Source organism: Danio rerio, chromosome 16 (assembly GCF_049306965.1).
Source record: "Danio rerio strain Tuebingen ecotype United States chromosome 16, GRCz12tu, whole genome shotgun sequence".
NCBI lineage: Eukaryota > Metazoa > Chordata > Actinopteri > Cypriniformes > Danionidae > Danio > Danio rerio.
Window position 1 is genome coordinate 48270795 of NC_133191.1, and position 16138 is coordinate 48286932.

Consider the following 16138-nt stretch of genomic DNA (forward strand, 5'->3'; position numbering starts at 1 on the left):
AATTAGTAATTATTTCATAAAAAATATTTTACAAAAAATACATAAAATGAAGTTGCTTTTGTTGTTACTATTACTAATATTATTAACAGTGGCGGTCATACTCAAGTAAAAGTACCATTACCAAAAATGTTGAGCAAGTAAAGTATCTGTTGTAAGTATTACTGTCTGAACAGGCAGTCTGAACAGTCATTGTGTGTAAAGATTTTCTTGGAAACTTTCCAAACATTTTTTAAAATTGTTTATTATGCTGCAAAATTATTATTATTTGATTGGTCCAGAATCACAGGCCTGTTATTTCTACTTTAACCATTCCTCATAAAAAAGGGGGGGAAAAAAGTAGTGACTGCAGTGTAGTGGAGTAAAAGTACCAATACTGCACTAAAAATGTACTCAAGGGAAAGTAAACAAACATTATAAAACTACTTGGTAAATTACAATTCCTAAAAAAAAACTACTTGATTACAGTAATTTGGGTATTTGTAATTTATTACTTTGCACCACTGATTATTACTATTACTTTGAGAAGCTGTTATGAAATTATTAGTTGTTATATAAAAAAAATAATAACCAAGATTGAAAACTGATTTGCATTTTTCTTTTTTTTTATCTCTGTGGGGGTAATATCTTTATTACTTGCTTAATAAATCGTGCATATCTGTCATACATAGTACTTTTTGCTTATTAATGCAGTTGTCCATAGAAGTGTTATTACAGTTTAAAAGAACTTTAGTATTCTAAAATACACTCACTGGCCACTTTATTACTAGTTGGACCCATCTTTTGCCTTCAGAACTGTCTTAATCCTTCATGGCATAGATTCAACAAGGTACTGAAAATATTCCTCTGAGATTTTGGTCCATGTTGACATGATAGCATCACACAGTTGCTGCAGATTTGTCAGCAGCACATCCATGATGCGAATCTCCCGTTTCACCACATTCCAAAAGTGCTCTATTGGATTGAGCTCTGGTGACTGTGGAGGCCATTTAAGTACAGTGAACTCGTTGTCATGTTCAAGAAACCATCTGAGTTGATTCACGCTTTATGACATGGTGCGTTATCCTGCTGAAAGTAGCCATCAGAAGATCATCAGAAGTCAACAACAATACTCAGGTATGCTGTAGCATTGAGATGATGCTCAATTGATACTAATGGGCCCAAAGTGTGCCAAGAAAATATCCCCCACACCATTACACCACCAGCCTGAACTGTTGATACAAGACAGGATGGATTCATGCTTTCATGTTTTTGACGCCAAATTCTGACCCAACCATCAGAATGTCACAGTAGAAATGGAGACTCATCAGACCAGGCAACCTTGTTTTCAATTTTCTATTGTCCAATTTTGGTGAGCCTGTGAAAATTGTAGACTCAGTTTCCTGTTCTTAGCTGACAGGAGTGGCACCCGTGTGATCTTCTGCTGCTGTAGCCCATCCGCCTCAAGGTTGGACGTGTTGGACGTTTTGCATTCAGAGATGCTCTTCTGTATACCTCCATAGTAACGAGTGGTTATTTGAGTTACTGTTACCTTTTTATCAGCTCGAACCAGTCTGGCCATTCTCCTCAGAACTCTGGCATCAACAAGGCATTTGTTTCCACAGAACTGTCGCTCACTGGATATTTTCTATTTTTCAGACCATTCTCTGTAAACCCTAGAGATGGTTGTGCGTGAAAATCCCAGTATGTCAGCAGTTTCTGAAATACTCTAGACCAACTCGACTGGCACCAACAACCATGCCACGTTCAAAGTCACTTAAATCCCCTTTCTTCCCCATTTTGATGCTCGGTTTGAACTGCAGCAGATCATCCTTACCATGTCTACATGCCTAAATGCACTGAGTTGCTGCCATGTGACTGGCTGATTAGAAACCTGCAATAACAAACAGTTGGACAGGTGTACCTAATAAAGTGGCCGGCGAGTGTATTTTATAACATTTATTTCTTACACACATGTACCTTCAGAAATCATTATAACATGCTGATTTGTTGTGTATGAAACGTTTATTATAATTAATGTAATGTTTCTTCCAAAGTAATAATAATATTAGCCTGGAACAGTGTAATAGTGCTGCTGCCTAATAATTTTCATTTGTGATCATTATTAACCTTAAACTCAACAATGATATAATGAATTTGGAGTTATTATAATTAACAATAACCTAAGTGTACACATATAGTGTAGTTATAATATTGCTTTACAAACTGGTTGAGATGATGAACGGTCTCTTCTTGTCTGAAGTGTCCTAAATTTGCCCTGCTGTTTGAACGTCCTTGACTTTTCAGCGAGATCTCCAGATATAAGCCTCTCTCCAGCAAGACATCTGTGCATGTGATCACGGGGGAATCGTTTGATGATCAGCTTCCTTCAGATCTCAACCGAGTGAGTGTCTTTCACAGGCCCACTTTCTCAACTTTAGTGAGTTTTTAATCAGAAGCAAATCCTTTGGCTGAACGTCTCATTAACTGTCATCCCTCCACGTCAGGTGCTCGCCGAACTTCAGAGCAAGTTTTTGGAGCGCTCTTATCCCAATGCAAATCGCATTCAGATTCACGGGGCGGATCGGCACATGATCTACAAAAATCCATCTTCGCTTATCAAACATTTGCATAAGCTCGTGGCGCAAAGGCAGACCAACCAACAGAGGCAGTGAGATGCTTTGGAAAATGCAGACTTTCTTATAGCAAACATTGTCATTCTTCTCAGTATGAAGGTGGAATCTGTCTAGTTTGTTGGTGGATTGTGTATTTTGATGAACTGCTGAAAAAAATAATTGATTGTTTTTGTGTTTTAGGTTAAAATACCTTATTAGAAATGCAGCAACTTATCAAAAATGCCTCAGTTTGATGCCTCAATTTTTTTTTTTAGAAATGCATAACCCAAATTCATTACATAAATGTCATTTTTCTTCTTATGTAGACAGCTGTTACTTTCTATCTTCAATAATGCAAGATGCTAAATAACATTTTTCTGCGTATGAAGCAGGAATCTGTAGTTTGTTGATGGATTGTGCATTTTGATGAACTGCTGAAGAAAATAATTAATTGTTTCTGTATTTTTGATGAGAAAGCCTTATTAGAAATATAGTAACTTGTCAAAAACGCCTCAGTTAGAAATGTTGTATTGGAAAAATAATGCTAAAGAACTTTTTTTTTTAAGCATCAAAATTTTGGTCAGAATTTATTTAGAAAATATCTGCCCTCAAATATTTGATGAACGCATAACCAGCCCAAATTCTTTACATAAACGCTGTCATTTTACTGCCTAGGAAGCAGAATTCTGTCTAGTTTGTTGGTGGATTGTGCAGTTTGATGAACTGCTGACCAAAATGATTGATTGTTTCTGTGTTTTTGGTTAAAATGCATGATTAGAAATGCGGTAACTTGTCAAAAACACCTCAATTTGACGCCTCACATATTTTTTTTAATGCATAACCAACCCAAATTCTTTAATTAAATGCTGTAATTTTCCTACTTATGTAGAGTTTAGTAACAGTCACAGCTGCCAATTTCTGTCTTCAATGATCCAAGATGCCAAATAACTTTGTCATTCTTCTGAGTATGAAGCTGAAATCTGTCTAGTTTGTTGGTGGATTGTGTAATTTGATGAACTGCTGAAAAAAATAATTGATTGTTTTTGTGTTTTAGGTTAAAATACATTATTAGAAATGCAGCAACTTATCAAAAATGCCTCAGTTTGATGCCTTAATTTTTTTTTTTTAGAAATGCATAACCCAAATTCATTACATAAATGTCATTTTTCTTCTTATGTAGACAGCTGTTACTTTCTATCTTCAATAATGCAAGATGCTAAATAACATTTTTCTGCGTATGAAGCAGGAATCTGTAGTTTGTTGATGGATTGTGCATTTTGATGAACTGCTGAAGAAAATAATTAATTGTTTCTGTATTTTTGATGAGAAAGCCTTATTAGAAATATAGTAACTTGTCAAAAACGCCTCAGTTAGAAATGTTGTATTGGAAAAATAATGCTAAAGAACTTTTTTTTTTAAGCATCAAAATTTTGGTCAGAATTTATTTAGAAAATATCTGCCCTCAAATATTTGATGAACGCATAACCAGCCCAAATTCTTTACATAAACGCTGTCATTTTACTGCCTAGGAAGCAGAATTCTGTCTAGTTTGTTGGTGGATTGTGCAGTTTGATGAACTGCTGACCAAAATGATTGATTGTTTCTGTGTTTTTGGTTAAAATGCATGATTAGAAATGCGGTAACTTGTCAAAAACACCTCAATTTGACGCCTCACATATTTTTTTTAATGCATAACCAACCCAAATTCTTTAATTAAATGCTGTAATTTTCCTACTTATGTAGAGTTTAGTAACAGTCACAGCTGCCAATTTCTGTCTTCAATGATCCAAGATGCCAAATAACTTTGTCATTCTTCTGAGTATGAAGCTGAAATCTGTCTAGTTTGTTGGTGGATTGTGTAATTTGATGAACTGCTGAAAAAAATAATTGATTGTTTTTGTGTTTTAGGTTAAAATACATTATTAGAAATGCAGCAACTTATCAAAAATGCCTCAGTTTGATGCCTTAATTTTTTTTTTTAGAAATGCATAACCCAAATTCATTACATAAATGTCATTTTTCTTCTTATGTAGACAGCTGTTACTTTCTATCTTCAATAATGCAAGATGCTAAATAACATTTTTCTGCGTATGAAGCAGGAATCTGTAGTTTGTTGATGGATTGTGCATTTTGATGAACTGCTGAAGAAAATAATTAATTGTTTCTGTATTTTTGATGAGAAAGCCTTATTAGAAATATAGTAACTTGTCAAAAACGCCTCAGTTAGAAATGTTGTATTGGAAAAATAATGCTAAAGAACTTTTTTTTTTTAAGCATCAAAATTTTGGTCAGAATTTATTTAGAAAATATCTGCAATCAAATATTTGATGAACGCATAACCAGCCCAAATTCTTTACATAAACGCTGTCATTTTACTGCCTAGGAAGCAGAATTCTGTCTAGTTTGTTGGTGGATTGTGCAGTTTGATGAACTGCTGACCAAAATGATTGATTGTTTCTGTGTTTTTGGTTAAAATGCATGATTAGAAATGCGGTAACTTGTCAAAAACACCTCAATTTGACGCCTCACATATTTTTTTTTAATGCATAACCAACCCAAATTCTTTAATTAAATGCTGTAATTTTCCTACTTATGTAGAGTTTAGTAACAGTCACAGCTGCCAATTTCTGTCTTCAATGATCCAAGATGCCAAATAACTTTGTCATTCTTCTGAGTATGAAGCTGAAATCTGTCTAGTTTGTTGGTGGATTGTGTATTTTGATGTACTGCTAAAGAAAATAATTGATCGATTCTTTGTTTTTAGTTAAACTAAGTTATTAGTCAAAAACACCTCAATTACAAATGTTTTGCATTGAAAATTAAGCCTAAATATCTTTTCTAAGCATCAACATTTTCGTTGTAATTAGTTACAATATCAGCTCTCAAATATTTCATAAATGCATAACCAACCCAAATTCTTTACTTTAATGCTGTAATGTTACGACTTATGTAGCAGAAATCTGTCATTTGTTGATGGATTGTGCATTTTGATGAACTGCTGAAAAAAATTATTGATCGTTTCCATGTTTTTGGTTAAAATAGAACTTGTCAAAAATTCCCTTAAATATTTTGCATTGAAAATTAACCCAGTGAACTTTTTTTAAGCATTAACATTTTTGTTGTAATTTGTCTATAAAATATCAGTCCTCAAATATTTTATAAAAGTATAAACAACCCAAACTCTTTACTTAAATGTTGTCATTTTTCTACTTATGAAACAGAAATATATGTAGCTTGTTGGTGGATTAATCATTTTGATTAACTGCTGAAGAAATAATTTTACTGCTTGTTCTTTTTTGTTTTGTTTTGTTAAAAAGCCTTATTAGAAATGGAGTAACTTATCAAATACACCAAATTTTCACCTCGAGTAATTAGAAATGTTTCGCAATGAAAAATAACCCTAAGTGTCAACATTTTTGTCATAATTTACTTAGAAAATACCTGCATTCAAATATTTTATAAATGCATAACCAACTCAAATTCTTTACGTAAATGCTGTCATTTACCTACTTATGAAGAAGAAATTTGTAGTTTGTTGGTGAAATGTGCATTTTGATGAACTGCTGAAGAAAACTATTGATCCTTTGTTTGTTTGTTTTTTTGTTTAAAATGCGTTATTAGAAATGCAATAACTTGTCAACAAGCATCAACATTTTTGTTGTAATTTACTCATAAAATATTTGCCCTCAAATATTTTATAAATGCATAACCAACCCAAATTCGTTACATAAACACTGTAATTTTTCTACTTATGAAACAGAAATCTGTCTAGTTTGTTGATAGATTTTGCATTTTGATGAACTGCTGAAAAAAATATTAGATTTCTGTATTTTTGGTTAAAATGCATTATTAGAAATTCAGTAACTTGTTAAAAACGCCTCCGTTAGAAATGTTTTGCATTGAAGAATAACCCTAAAGAAAATAACCCTTTTTTTAAGCATCAACATTTTTGTTGTAAGTACTGTAGTTTACACAATATCAGCCCTCAAATATTTTATAAATGCATAACCAAGCCAAATTCTTTATTTAAATGCTGTCATTTTACTACTTATTAAGCCGAAATATGTGTAGGTGGATTACACATTTTGATTTACTGATAAAAAATACTTTACTGGCTGTTTTTTTTAAGCCTTATTAGAAATGCAGTAACTTGTCAAAAGCGCATCAGTTAGAAATGTTTTGCAATGAAAAATAACCCTAAGCGTCAACATTTTTGTCATAATCAAACTGCATAACAAACTCAAATTCTTTATGTTAACGCTGTCATTTTTTAATGAAGCAGAAATCTGTCTAGTTTGTTAGTGGATTGTGCATTTTGATTAAAAGGTAACTAAATTATTTTACTGCCTTTATGTTTTTTGTTAAAAAGCTTTATTAAAAATGCAGTAACTTGTCAAAAACATCTAATTTTCACCCTGAATAATTAGAACTGTTGCATTGAAAAATAAACCTAAAGAACTTTTCGAAGCATCAACATTTTTGTTTTCATTTTTTTTTTTTAAATAAAATATCCGCCCTCAGATATTTTATAAATGCATAACCAACCCAAATTATTTACGTAAATGTAGTTATTTTACTAATGAAGCAGAAATCTGTCTAGTGTGTTGGTGGATCATACATTTTGATTTACTGATCAAGAAATTATTTTACTGCCTGTTTTTTTAGTTTTTTTTTTTGTTAAAAAGCCTTATTAGAAATGCATTAACTTGCTAAAAACAACTAATTTTCACCTTAAGTAATAAGAAATGTTGCAAAAACAACCTTTTTTTTTTCTTAAAGAAGACAATGAAAGAGTCTGTTTATCCTGAGGATTGAAGTTTAATTGACACCACATCAAAATAAAAATTTCCAACAGATCTGAAATTTTATTCCATCCATATACATGCATAGCAACAACATTTTTAAGAAATATTTTTCTTACATAAGGACATTGGAATGATCATTTTTTACAGTATTCCCTTGTCTCGTCCCGCCCTTCAATAATCACCATTGATAAACCTGCTTTTTGTACAATTCTTTTTTTTTTTTTTTCCAGGAGTAAGAAATAGCTGCTCTTCCCCTTTTATAATACTGCTTTCCGTAATGTTCCAGACCTCCCGTTTCCCCCCCATATGTTTTATACAAAGTATTGCGCTGAGAGCAAGTTTTAAAAAGGGAGAACAAGGTGTATCAGCAAACAGAAATACAAGTACTATACAAGAATGCTGCCATCCTCATTTAAACATCCACTTCTGAGTCGAAGAAAAGACACAGACAAACAGCAACATATATATGCAAAGCCATGTGTACAGTATATGCCAAAACATGAGCTGCAGCGTTATCCCTCCAAACTGTTTTAAGGCTGAAGTCAAGAGAACCGTTACTGCGAGTGACATTTTGACATATACAAAAAAACTGTACCAGCAAATAAGAATACACAAGTGCTCCAGTAGCTAATGTCGGGTCTAAAACGCATTTTCAGTTCTGTGTCCTGTGCCTATTTTCTCCTTGAACCTAACATACATTGTAAACAATATGTCTGCTACACAAAAATGACTATACATTAACATTACAAACAACTCTGATATAAACTTTCTTTGAATTTAAATTAAGAGCACTACTCCTAATAATACTGATTGTAAAATAAATAAAAGGTGAAAGTGGCACCAATATTACACTTGGATTTTTTTGTTTTTTCATCGTTTTGCATTAAGTCTTCAAATAACGAAAGAAGAAGCTTCTCTTGATTGTCCACAAGCAGTATATAAAACTGCATGATGCACTATTTCACAACCGTGTACCCAAAAAAGAGGGGAGAACAAGGGGAAAAGACTGCAGTTTCATTTCACATGCTCGGCAGCATGTGACGAGCAGTAAAACTTCTTATGAGTGATAAAGTTTGACAAGTTATTGAACTGGATGTCACAGAGGCGGCAGTACTTCCCACTGCCTGCTGGCGACGCCGACCCATTAATACCTTTCCCGGCGGGTGCCGAATCCTCCACGGGTGATTTAGAAGTTGGTGATACATTCTCGTTTGGGTCGGGAGGGTTCTCGGCTCCCCATGTGGGAGATGTTTGTTCCTCTGGCAATGAGGTATTGTGAGGCTGATTCTCTTGCTGGGGAGTTGCTGGTGTCTGGCGATCCTCTTTATGACCACCATTGACAATCACCATGCTCCTATTTTTAGGTAGCAGGGGCAGTGGATCTTTGTTGGGATGGGGACAGCCATTGGCTGCAAGTGATTCTGTGCCTGGCTCACCTGCACCATTGCTGCTTTGCTCCTGTTCGGCTGCCTCAGCCTGCACGACGAGACTCCCTGCCATGTAGTCGCCACTCTTAATCCCGAAATACGGTGATATTTGCTCGGTACCTTTCACCTTCTTTATTGCTCCAGGATAGAGAGAGTGAGGCAAAAACATGTTCTTGTTCTCATCTTTCGAGGACATTAGCTGTGCATCAGCGAAAGCTTTCAGATCCGGTGCGGAGCCGAGGTGTGGTGGGAACATGCCTCCATTTTGCATCAATTTGTTGCCTCCATTTTTCTCGCATTTCACAGAACTCTTGTCATAGACGTCATCTGCATTATTTCCTTCAGTCTTCATGCCCGGAAATATGGGCTGCTCCAGATTGCCAACTTCACCATGAGCGGCTGTAACAGGGCAAAAGTTCTGTTTATGGGCAAGGTAATTCTCCACTTTGTTGAAACTGATCTTGCACACGGTACATTCGTGATAGTCCAGGAGTCTTTTGGGGGAGTTGCACGATTTGTCAGGAAGCGGTGAACACTTTTTGCTGAGATCTATCGGAGCGTCTAGTTCCTGTGGATCTGCGACTGTGTTACCTTTTGGGGCTAGGATGGACTTGGTGATAGTAAGAGAAGCATCTAAGTGTTTTGGGACAAGGCCTGGAAAGATGTCACATCGTGGATGAAAGCGGTCAGCCAGATTTTCAACCGTCTCCTGGGATGTACAGGGATTTCCTAGTGTGTGCAGACTCAAAAATCCTGGCTGTGGCCCCATGGGCTGTCGTTGGTCTTCAGGTAAACACATCTCGTACATCTTCCTCCGCTTGCGTGTTCTCATGGTCCGCTGCATTGCAGGTACCTTTGCGGACATGCGTTTCATGGGTGGGTCGTGGCGAGTGGCGCAGTAGTACTGCTTGTGAACCATGTACGTTTCGTGTCGGCTGAAAGTGATGTTGCATGCTTCACAGGTCGTCTTGTTTGGGTCACTGTCACCATCCACCAATGATGTGCTGGGACTCTTCACCTCAGGCTGCTTACCGCCAAGCCTTTCCTCAACTCCTGTTGGTGTAGTAACCTTCTTTACTTGCCCAGTAAGTTCCTTTTCAGGCACTTTCCCACCAGCATTCATAATATCCAAAACGGATGAATTCAAACAAGCCGTTGTCACTACATGGCTGTCAGTATCTGATGGAAGGCATCCTGGGAGCATACCAACTGACGTGTGGCCACTGTTTGGACTTATGGCATCGGAAACCTTGTCAGGGACACTTGAGAAATCCGGGGACTTTGTCATGTGCTGCCAGCGGCTGTTGCAATAGTGCTTCTTGTGAACTAAGTAGTTATCTAGATTATTGAAGGTGATGTTGCATTCAAAGCAAGTTGCTCCTTTGGGCATTAGAGGACTGTAGATGACGGGAGGGTAGCTGTTCCCTCCATGGCGTAACCTACGATGCACTAGCTCTGACATTTTGGCTAGAATCTCAGATGCCTGTGGTACCACAGAAATGTCTTGGGAGAATGCAAACTGCGACAAGAATGGACCCATTGGGAAGGTGGGGCCCATGTTGTGCTGGACAGGAGAGGACGCCAGCCGTGGACTAGAGGGTTCTGACTTGATTCTAGTGTAAGAGAAACTTGCCTTGCTTCCTGGGTGACTGTCCCCCTTCTGGAGTCCCAGAGTAGGTTTTTTCTCAGGTCTTTCAAGTTCTCCATCAGGACTGTTGGCCTTGTTGGGTGTATTCTTGGGACTTTGCATGACTATATCCTTCCTGCCTGACAGTTCCGCTCTTGCCGCCTGCAGACTATCCTCTCCTCCTCTTGGGGAGTTTTCACTGTCACTCTCTCTGTGAATCTTCCCAGAGTGTCCATGTAAGTCTTGATGCTGCAGCAGTTCCCTGTGGTTCTGGAAGCTGATGTGGCAGTGATTGCATCTGAAGGCTGCCTGTGACAGGTGTGAAAGGATGTGGTGCTGGAATGTAAGGAGCGAATCTGCTGTGAAGTTACAGATTGTGCATTTCAAGCTTGTGCCAGGGGGAAGGGTCTCCTCCATTTTGACACCTGTGAAAAAGAAAGACAGTTGTTTTTATTGTCATCCTTCAGCATGATAGTTAATGTTTAATACGTGTGGATTTAGTTTGTGCTGCGAGTATAATATATATAGAATGTTGATAATATGACCAGGTTTTACTGCTTGTATGTACTCCTGTTATGTAATGTGCAATGATCAAATAACGTGTTTAAAATCTGTCCAAATGTACTGTGCATATTACTGCATACTGTATACTCACTGCTGTGCGAGCTCAAGTGCATCTCCAGAGCACGAGGGTTGCTGAAGCTCTTGTTGCATTGCGGAAAAGGGCAGATACTGGGAGTTTGATGGGAAATGGCGTCAGTCTCTTCAGGGACGTTGTCAGGTTCTCTCTGCCGCCCACTGCAGTAATACATCAGGTGGGCCTGAAGGTTTCTCTCACTCCGGTACCATATCCCACATGCTTTACAGGGAAAGATGTCCTCTGAAAAACAGAGACAAGAATGTGAATACATAACCACATGCAGTGGGATATAGCTCGTGGGCAGCACTCTGGTGACCCAAGTTCCAGTCACAGTCCCATTTGCTGGTCCATACTTTTCATTCAGTAAAATACAAAGTGGAAAGTCTTGTGCCCTTTGACTATTACTATGGACTATGGTTACTATGGTTGGGCATCGGGGTCAAAAGGCTGAGAAGGGGACATATTGGAAGGTGTGTTATGCAAAGCCATGGAAGAAGAAGAAATTGCTCAAACACAAATAATCAAGTGGCTTTAATAACAATTCTGCTGTGATGTTGCATGGCAACAGAGTTGATTCCAGTAGGATTGTGCCCTATTCCTCAAGGGCAAATGAAAACACTGCACCATCTGCTAGCGGCATCCTCTGTGTCAAGCTGAACTCTAGACTTCCCAGATAAAGTCAACAAACAAAGTATTTGCAAATGACTTGCGTTTTGCAATTACAAGGTTGGTCAGAGTCCAGACATGTTTACTGTACCCCTAAACTGAAGGGCAGAACATCACGTTCCTCCAGCAGAGGTTAATCTCTGAATGACTACCCTTTTTTTGATCTAGCATGTGCGTGTGTAACACATTCTGAAATGGCTCAAATGACTTATGCCGAGTTCAGACTGCACGGTTTTCAAAGTAGTGGAGTCACACTGCATGACTATCTAGGCTAGCGTTTCATCGCTGCTTTGTTCACCCTGCAAGATGGATCAGAGACAGGGGGGTTCACACTGCATGACTTTAGAATAGGAAGAATCGCCAACAACTTTGACTCGATCTGCAAACAACGTCTCACAACCAAACACACGCCAGAAGTGACATGGAAACAACGTGAGGTCATGTAGGATATATTTTATTATTAACTACATGATGAGAAAGACGCCTTTAGTGGGGTAGAAATTTAACTTATTTTGCTCACCTGGCCTTTAAAGGGATTGAGGAATTTCTCCTCAACTTTTCTTTTTTGACCCGGTTGTGATATTACATGACATTTCAAACAGACACAGGTGCTCCACTAGGTTTTCCCCCAATTCTTGGGTCCAAATTGTCAAAAAAGAAGATCTTTGAACTTCTCCCCCAACCTCCCGCTGACCTGCAGACCTATACTAGTGGATGCTGCTCTCTCATTGGCTGTAGGTAATTGTCGTTGTTATATTCAATCAGACTACATGAATGGCGGGCAGGTCCAAATAGTTTGCATGCTAAATATTTGACAGGTACCAGCGACTTATCAGCGATTCCTCCAGATCTCGTCATTGATAGTTCACACTGTGTTATTGCAACTGTGTTTTCAGCCGTTTGTCTGGGATCTCTCAAAACCTGTCAGCGAGTCAAATTCAGGGCTAAAATCATGCAGTCTGAACTCGGCCTTAGCTGGAAAGCTCAGCAGAGTAGCCGCAGAAGCAGGTGAGCCCCCCATATGCAGCAATATTGTGGCCAAGTTGTATGGCAAGACCAAACTGTACAGCTTTATTGTAAATTCTTGATGACTGTTATTAATTTTCTGCATAGATGTTTATGACATCAGTGGACAGTTATTGAATTTGTAAACAGAAACAAGGCTTACTGTTGACTATAGCTGTAGGTAATATGGAGGCCATGGCAGCTTGCTGGGGCAGGAGCTGGATGGTGTCCAAGAGACGTGCTGGGTACATGCCCTCACCGAGAGACATGTGATTGACCGCCTGCAATCGAGAGTCAAAGTCCACTGCGAAAGCCACCAGCTCCTCTCCTTCCATCATGTTCTTGGTTGTGGTGCACCACAACTGTCCACCTGGGGGGAAGAGAAAACATCTCACGGTTAAACATGCAGTGGATTGATCACTTGATGCATGTCAATAAGGTTAAAATGATTAAAAACCATTCCAACTTTGGAATTTGGTCTTTTTTTGGAATTACTGTGGTGTCACTTTAGCGTAATCAATCATGCTGCTTTACGTGTATGGTATATCTTTAATGTGTACTGTACATGTAGCATATTGAGTTCTTGAACACACTCAGAAAAGACAGAGGAAAAGAAAGGGAGGGAGGGAGGATAGGAAATCAGCTGAAGGGTTTAAGCTCGGATAGCATTTATCATCGCACATGGAAGGATTTCAGCCGCACTTCATTTGCCATTCAAGAGATTAAAGTTTTAAATATGACTATTTACAAAAAAATCTGGCTTCCGAGATAACAACAAACGATGATATGCAGATGCTAAATGGCAGAATTAGGACATTGTTTCGGTAGGGAAGCTGGACAATTAATTAAAGCGCTCTGCTTGCTCTTAGAAACATGCAAACACACTGACTGAGCTTTAGAGAGGAAGACGAGTATGCCTTGAGCTAATGGTAGGTTAGGAGAAAAAAAATGAAGAGAATGTCATTTCTGAAAAAGGACTGAGAAGAATGCTTAATAGTGCGAGTCATTTACAAAAGGTAAACATAGATAATGGCTCACCAAATAGTGAATGGTTCTTCTAGATCACTACATAGAGTCATTTATAAAAACATAAACACTGATCAACTGATGATAGTCAGCTATATTTTTGGACAACTATTATGGAGTTAGAAAAGTATCAAAAATAATGGTAACACTTTATTTTGATGGTCCATTTGAGTATTACTAGACTGATACTGCTCCTTCAATAGACATTTAACTGACTATAAGAAACTTTGCAGGTACATGTCAACTTATACTCTCCAACCTAACAGTCTATTTATAACCTAATGATAACTTGTTGACATGTAGATGCAATGAAACTTATATTCAACAAACGGACCATCAAAATACAGTGATGTACACATAGGCAGCCAAATTCACATGCTCAAAAAAAAAAAAAAAAAAAAAAAAATATATATATATATATATATATATATATATATATATATATATATATATATATATATAAAGCATTTTTTGGTATTATGAACGTACAGTGCAAGTGTATTTTTGTTCAAATGTTTTATTTGCAATATATAGTTGATAAACAAAGACAAGTCATTTATCAAATGCTAATCAATACTAATTTAAACAAGAAGAAACATTAAAAGATCACTAAATAATCTATTTTCAAGAATTGTCAATAGGGAAAAAGTAGAATCAGATCAGATATATGACAATGAAGCGTGAACTGCCTTTCTCATACAGGCGCAGACTGAAAGCTTCAGTGTGTTACAAATATGCCGAAGTGCTGCCTGAAAGAGTTTAACAAAGTAATTTGTTGACATTTTAGAAGTATATATATCTAAGTCCTTAAAATAACAGAAACTGCTGGTAGTTTTTTACCAGGTTTTTGTAATGTAATTTAAAGCCCCAGTATATCACTTCAAGCTATTAAAAGTCAATAAATATCACATTTTAAATCTTTTCAACGTCAAAATTATTGGAGGAAACGTCAAGTTCCATAATCTACAAAAAAAAAAAAAACATGAATCACAAAATGCAGAAAACTGCTAATATACAGATTATTTTTGTATATTCTAAGTGTATTTTTTGTAAAATATTACAATACAAATAAAATCAGGGTTTAGTTGATAATCGAAAACAAGTCATTTGCCAAATGCTAGTCGCTACTAATTTCAATAAGAATATATAGTGGGAAAAAGAGAATCAGATCAGATGTAAAGTTGAAGTCAGAATTATTAGCCCCCTCAATTATTAGGCCACGCACCCCTCTCCTTTTATTAGTATTTTTTATTGCCCTTTTTTTCCAGGTTGTTGTATGGTAATTTACAGCACCAATATATCACTTAAAGCTATTAAAAATCACATTTTCAATCTCAACATCAAAATTGTTAGAGGCAAGATCAAGGTCCCATATTTCACCAATAAAAACAAAAAATATAAATCATAAAATACAAAAAAAAAACTGCTAATTTACATGTATTTTTGTGTATTTATATTGTGTATTTTTTGTAAAATGTTTTATTTACAATAGATAAAATCACAGTGTAGTTGATCAACAAAAACAAGTCATTTACCAAATGCTAATCACTACTAATTTTAATAATAAGAAGGAAAATGAAGAAGTCATTGAATAATCTATTTGCAAATATAAAAAAGTGAAAAACAGAATCAGATCACATATATATATAACAATAAAGTTAGAGCATGAACTGAATCTAATACAGGCGCAGACTGCGAAAGCTTCAGTGTGTTAAAAAAAAACAAAAATGCAGGAGTGCTGCCTGAAAGAGCAGCTTATCAGTGTGTGAATCTGCAGCAGAGAGACACACTCTTCAGACGGGTCCTCTTCATCAGCGGGATCCTGTCACACACCACACACTGCCTGGAGAGGCTCTCTCCTTCCTTATCTCCTAATTAAAATAACAAAAAAGCACCGTCGCCATCAGCGCAGATCAAAACTGTCACCTGAACAGCAGGAGGGCGCAGGTCACCTCTGCCTGCACAAGTACTGCTAGAAGTTGCGTGAAGAACTCATTACTTACACTGGAAAAGCAGGCAAAAGTCTGATGTATGCAGGATGCCGTAGCTGCTGCTGCACTGTGGGATGGCCAAAGAGTTTTACTGTGTTTTAACATGTCAGAACGGTTCGCCGACAAACTCTGAGACTGCCCAGAAATAAGGTGTAATGAGATTTTTGGTGTTCGTGTCATGTCCTTCTCCGCTCTGTGGATTCAGTGGTTTACAGCAGGGGTTTTTAACTAGTTTTGCTTCTGGTTCTTGATTCTACACTCACCGGCCACTTTATTAGGTACACCCGTCTAACTGCTTGTTAACGCAAATGTATAATCAGCCAATCACATGGCAGCAACTCAATGCATTTAGGCATGTAG

The 16138-nt window shown here is 37.1% G+C and overlaps 2 protein-coding genes across 9 annotated transcripts in view; one reads left to right on the top strand and one right to left on the bottom strand.

The window, feature by feature from the left end:
• si:dkey-122a22.2 overlaps nucleotides 1–8245 on the top strand; it is a 53862-nt gene extending 45617 nt beyond the window's left edge. For 2 of the 6 annotated variants that reach the window (XR_012392505.1, XR_012392503.1), the window contains exons 10-12: nucleotides 2284–2380; nucleotides 2484–2792; nucleotides 4500–8245. Coding sequence is in view for 2 of the 6 variants with exons in the window: in XM_009292612.4 (XP_009290887.1) it covers nucleotides 2284–2380; nucleotides 2484–2651 (265 nt within the window). In the remaining 4 variants the exon portion in view is untranslated. Of the gene's footprint in view, nucleotides 1–2283; nucleotides 2381–2483 lie in introns of all 6 variants that reach the window. The other 4 variants (XR_012392506.1, XR_012392504.1, XM_009292612.4 and 1 more) reach the window with 2 other exon arrangements.
• Nucleotides 7390–16138, bottom strand: part of zfpm2a (zinc finger protein, FOG family member 2a) — a 309174-nt gene continuing 300425 nt past the window's right edge. For 2 of the 3 annotated variants that reach the window (XM_068213998.1, XM_009292598.4), the window contains 3 exons: nucleotides 12925–13131; nucleotides 11106–11330; nucleotides 7390–10875 (listed from right to left, as the gene is read on the bottom strand). In XM_068213998.1, coding sequence (XP_068070099.1) covers nucleotides 8411–10875; nucleotides 11106–11330; nucleotides 12925–13131 — 2897 coding nt within the window. In that variant the 3' untranslated portion in view covers nucleotides 7390–8410. 3 annotated transcript variants of the gene reach the window in all.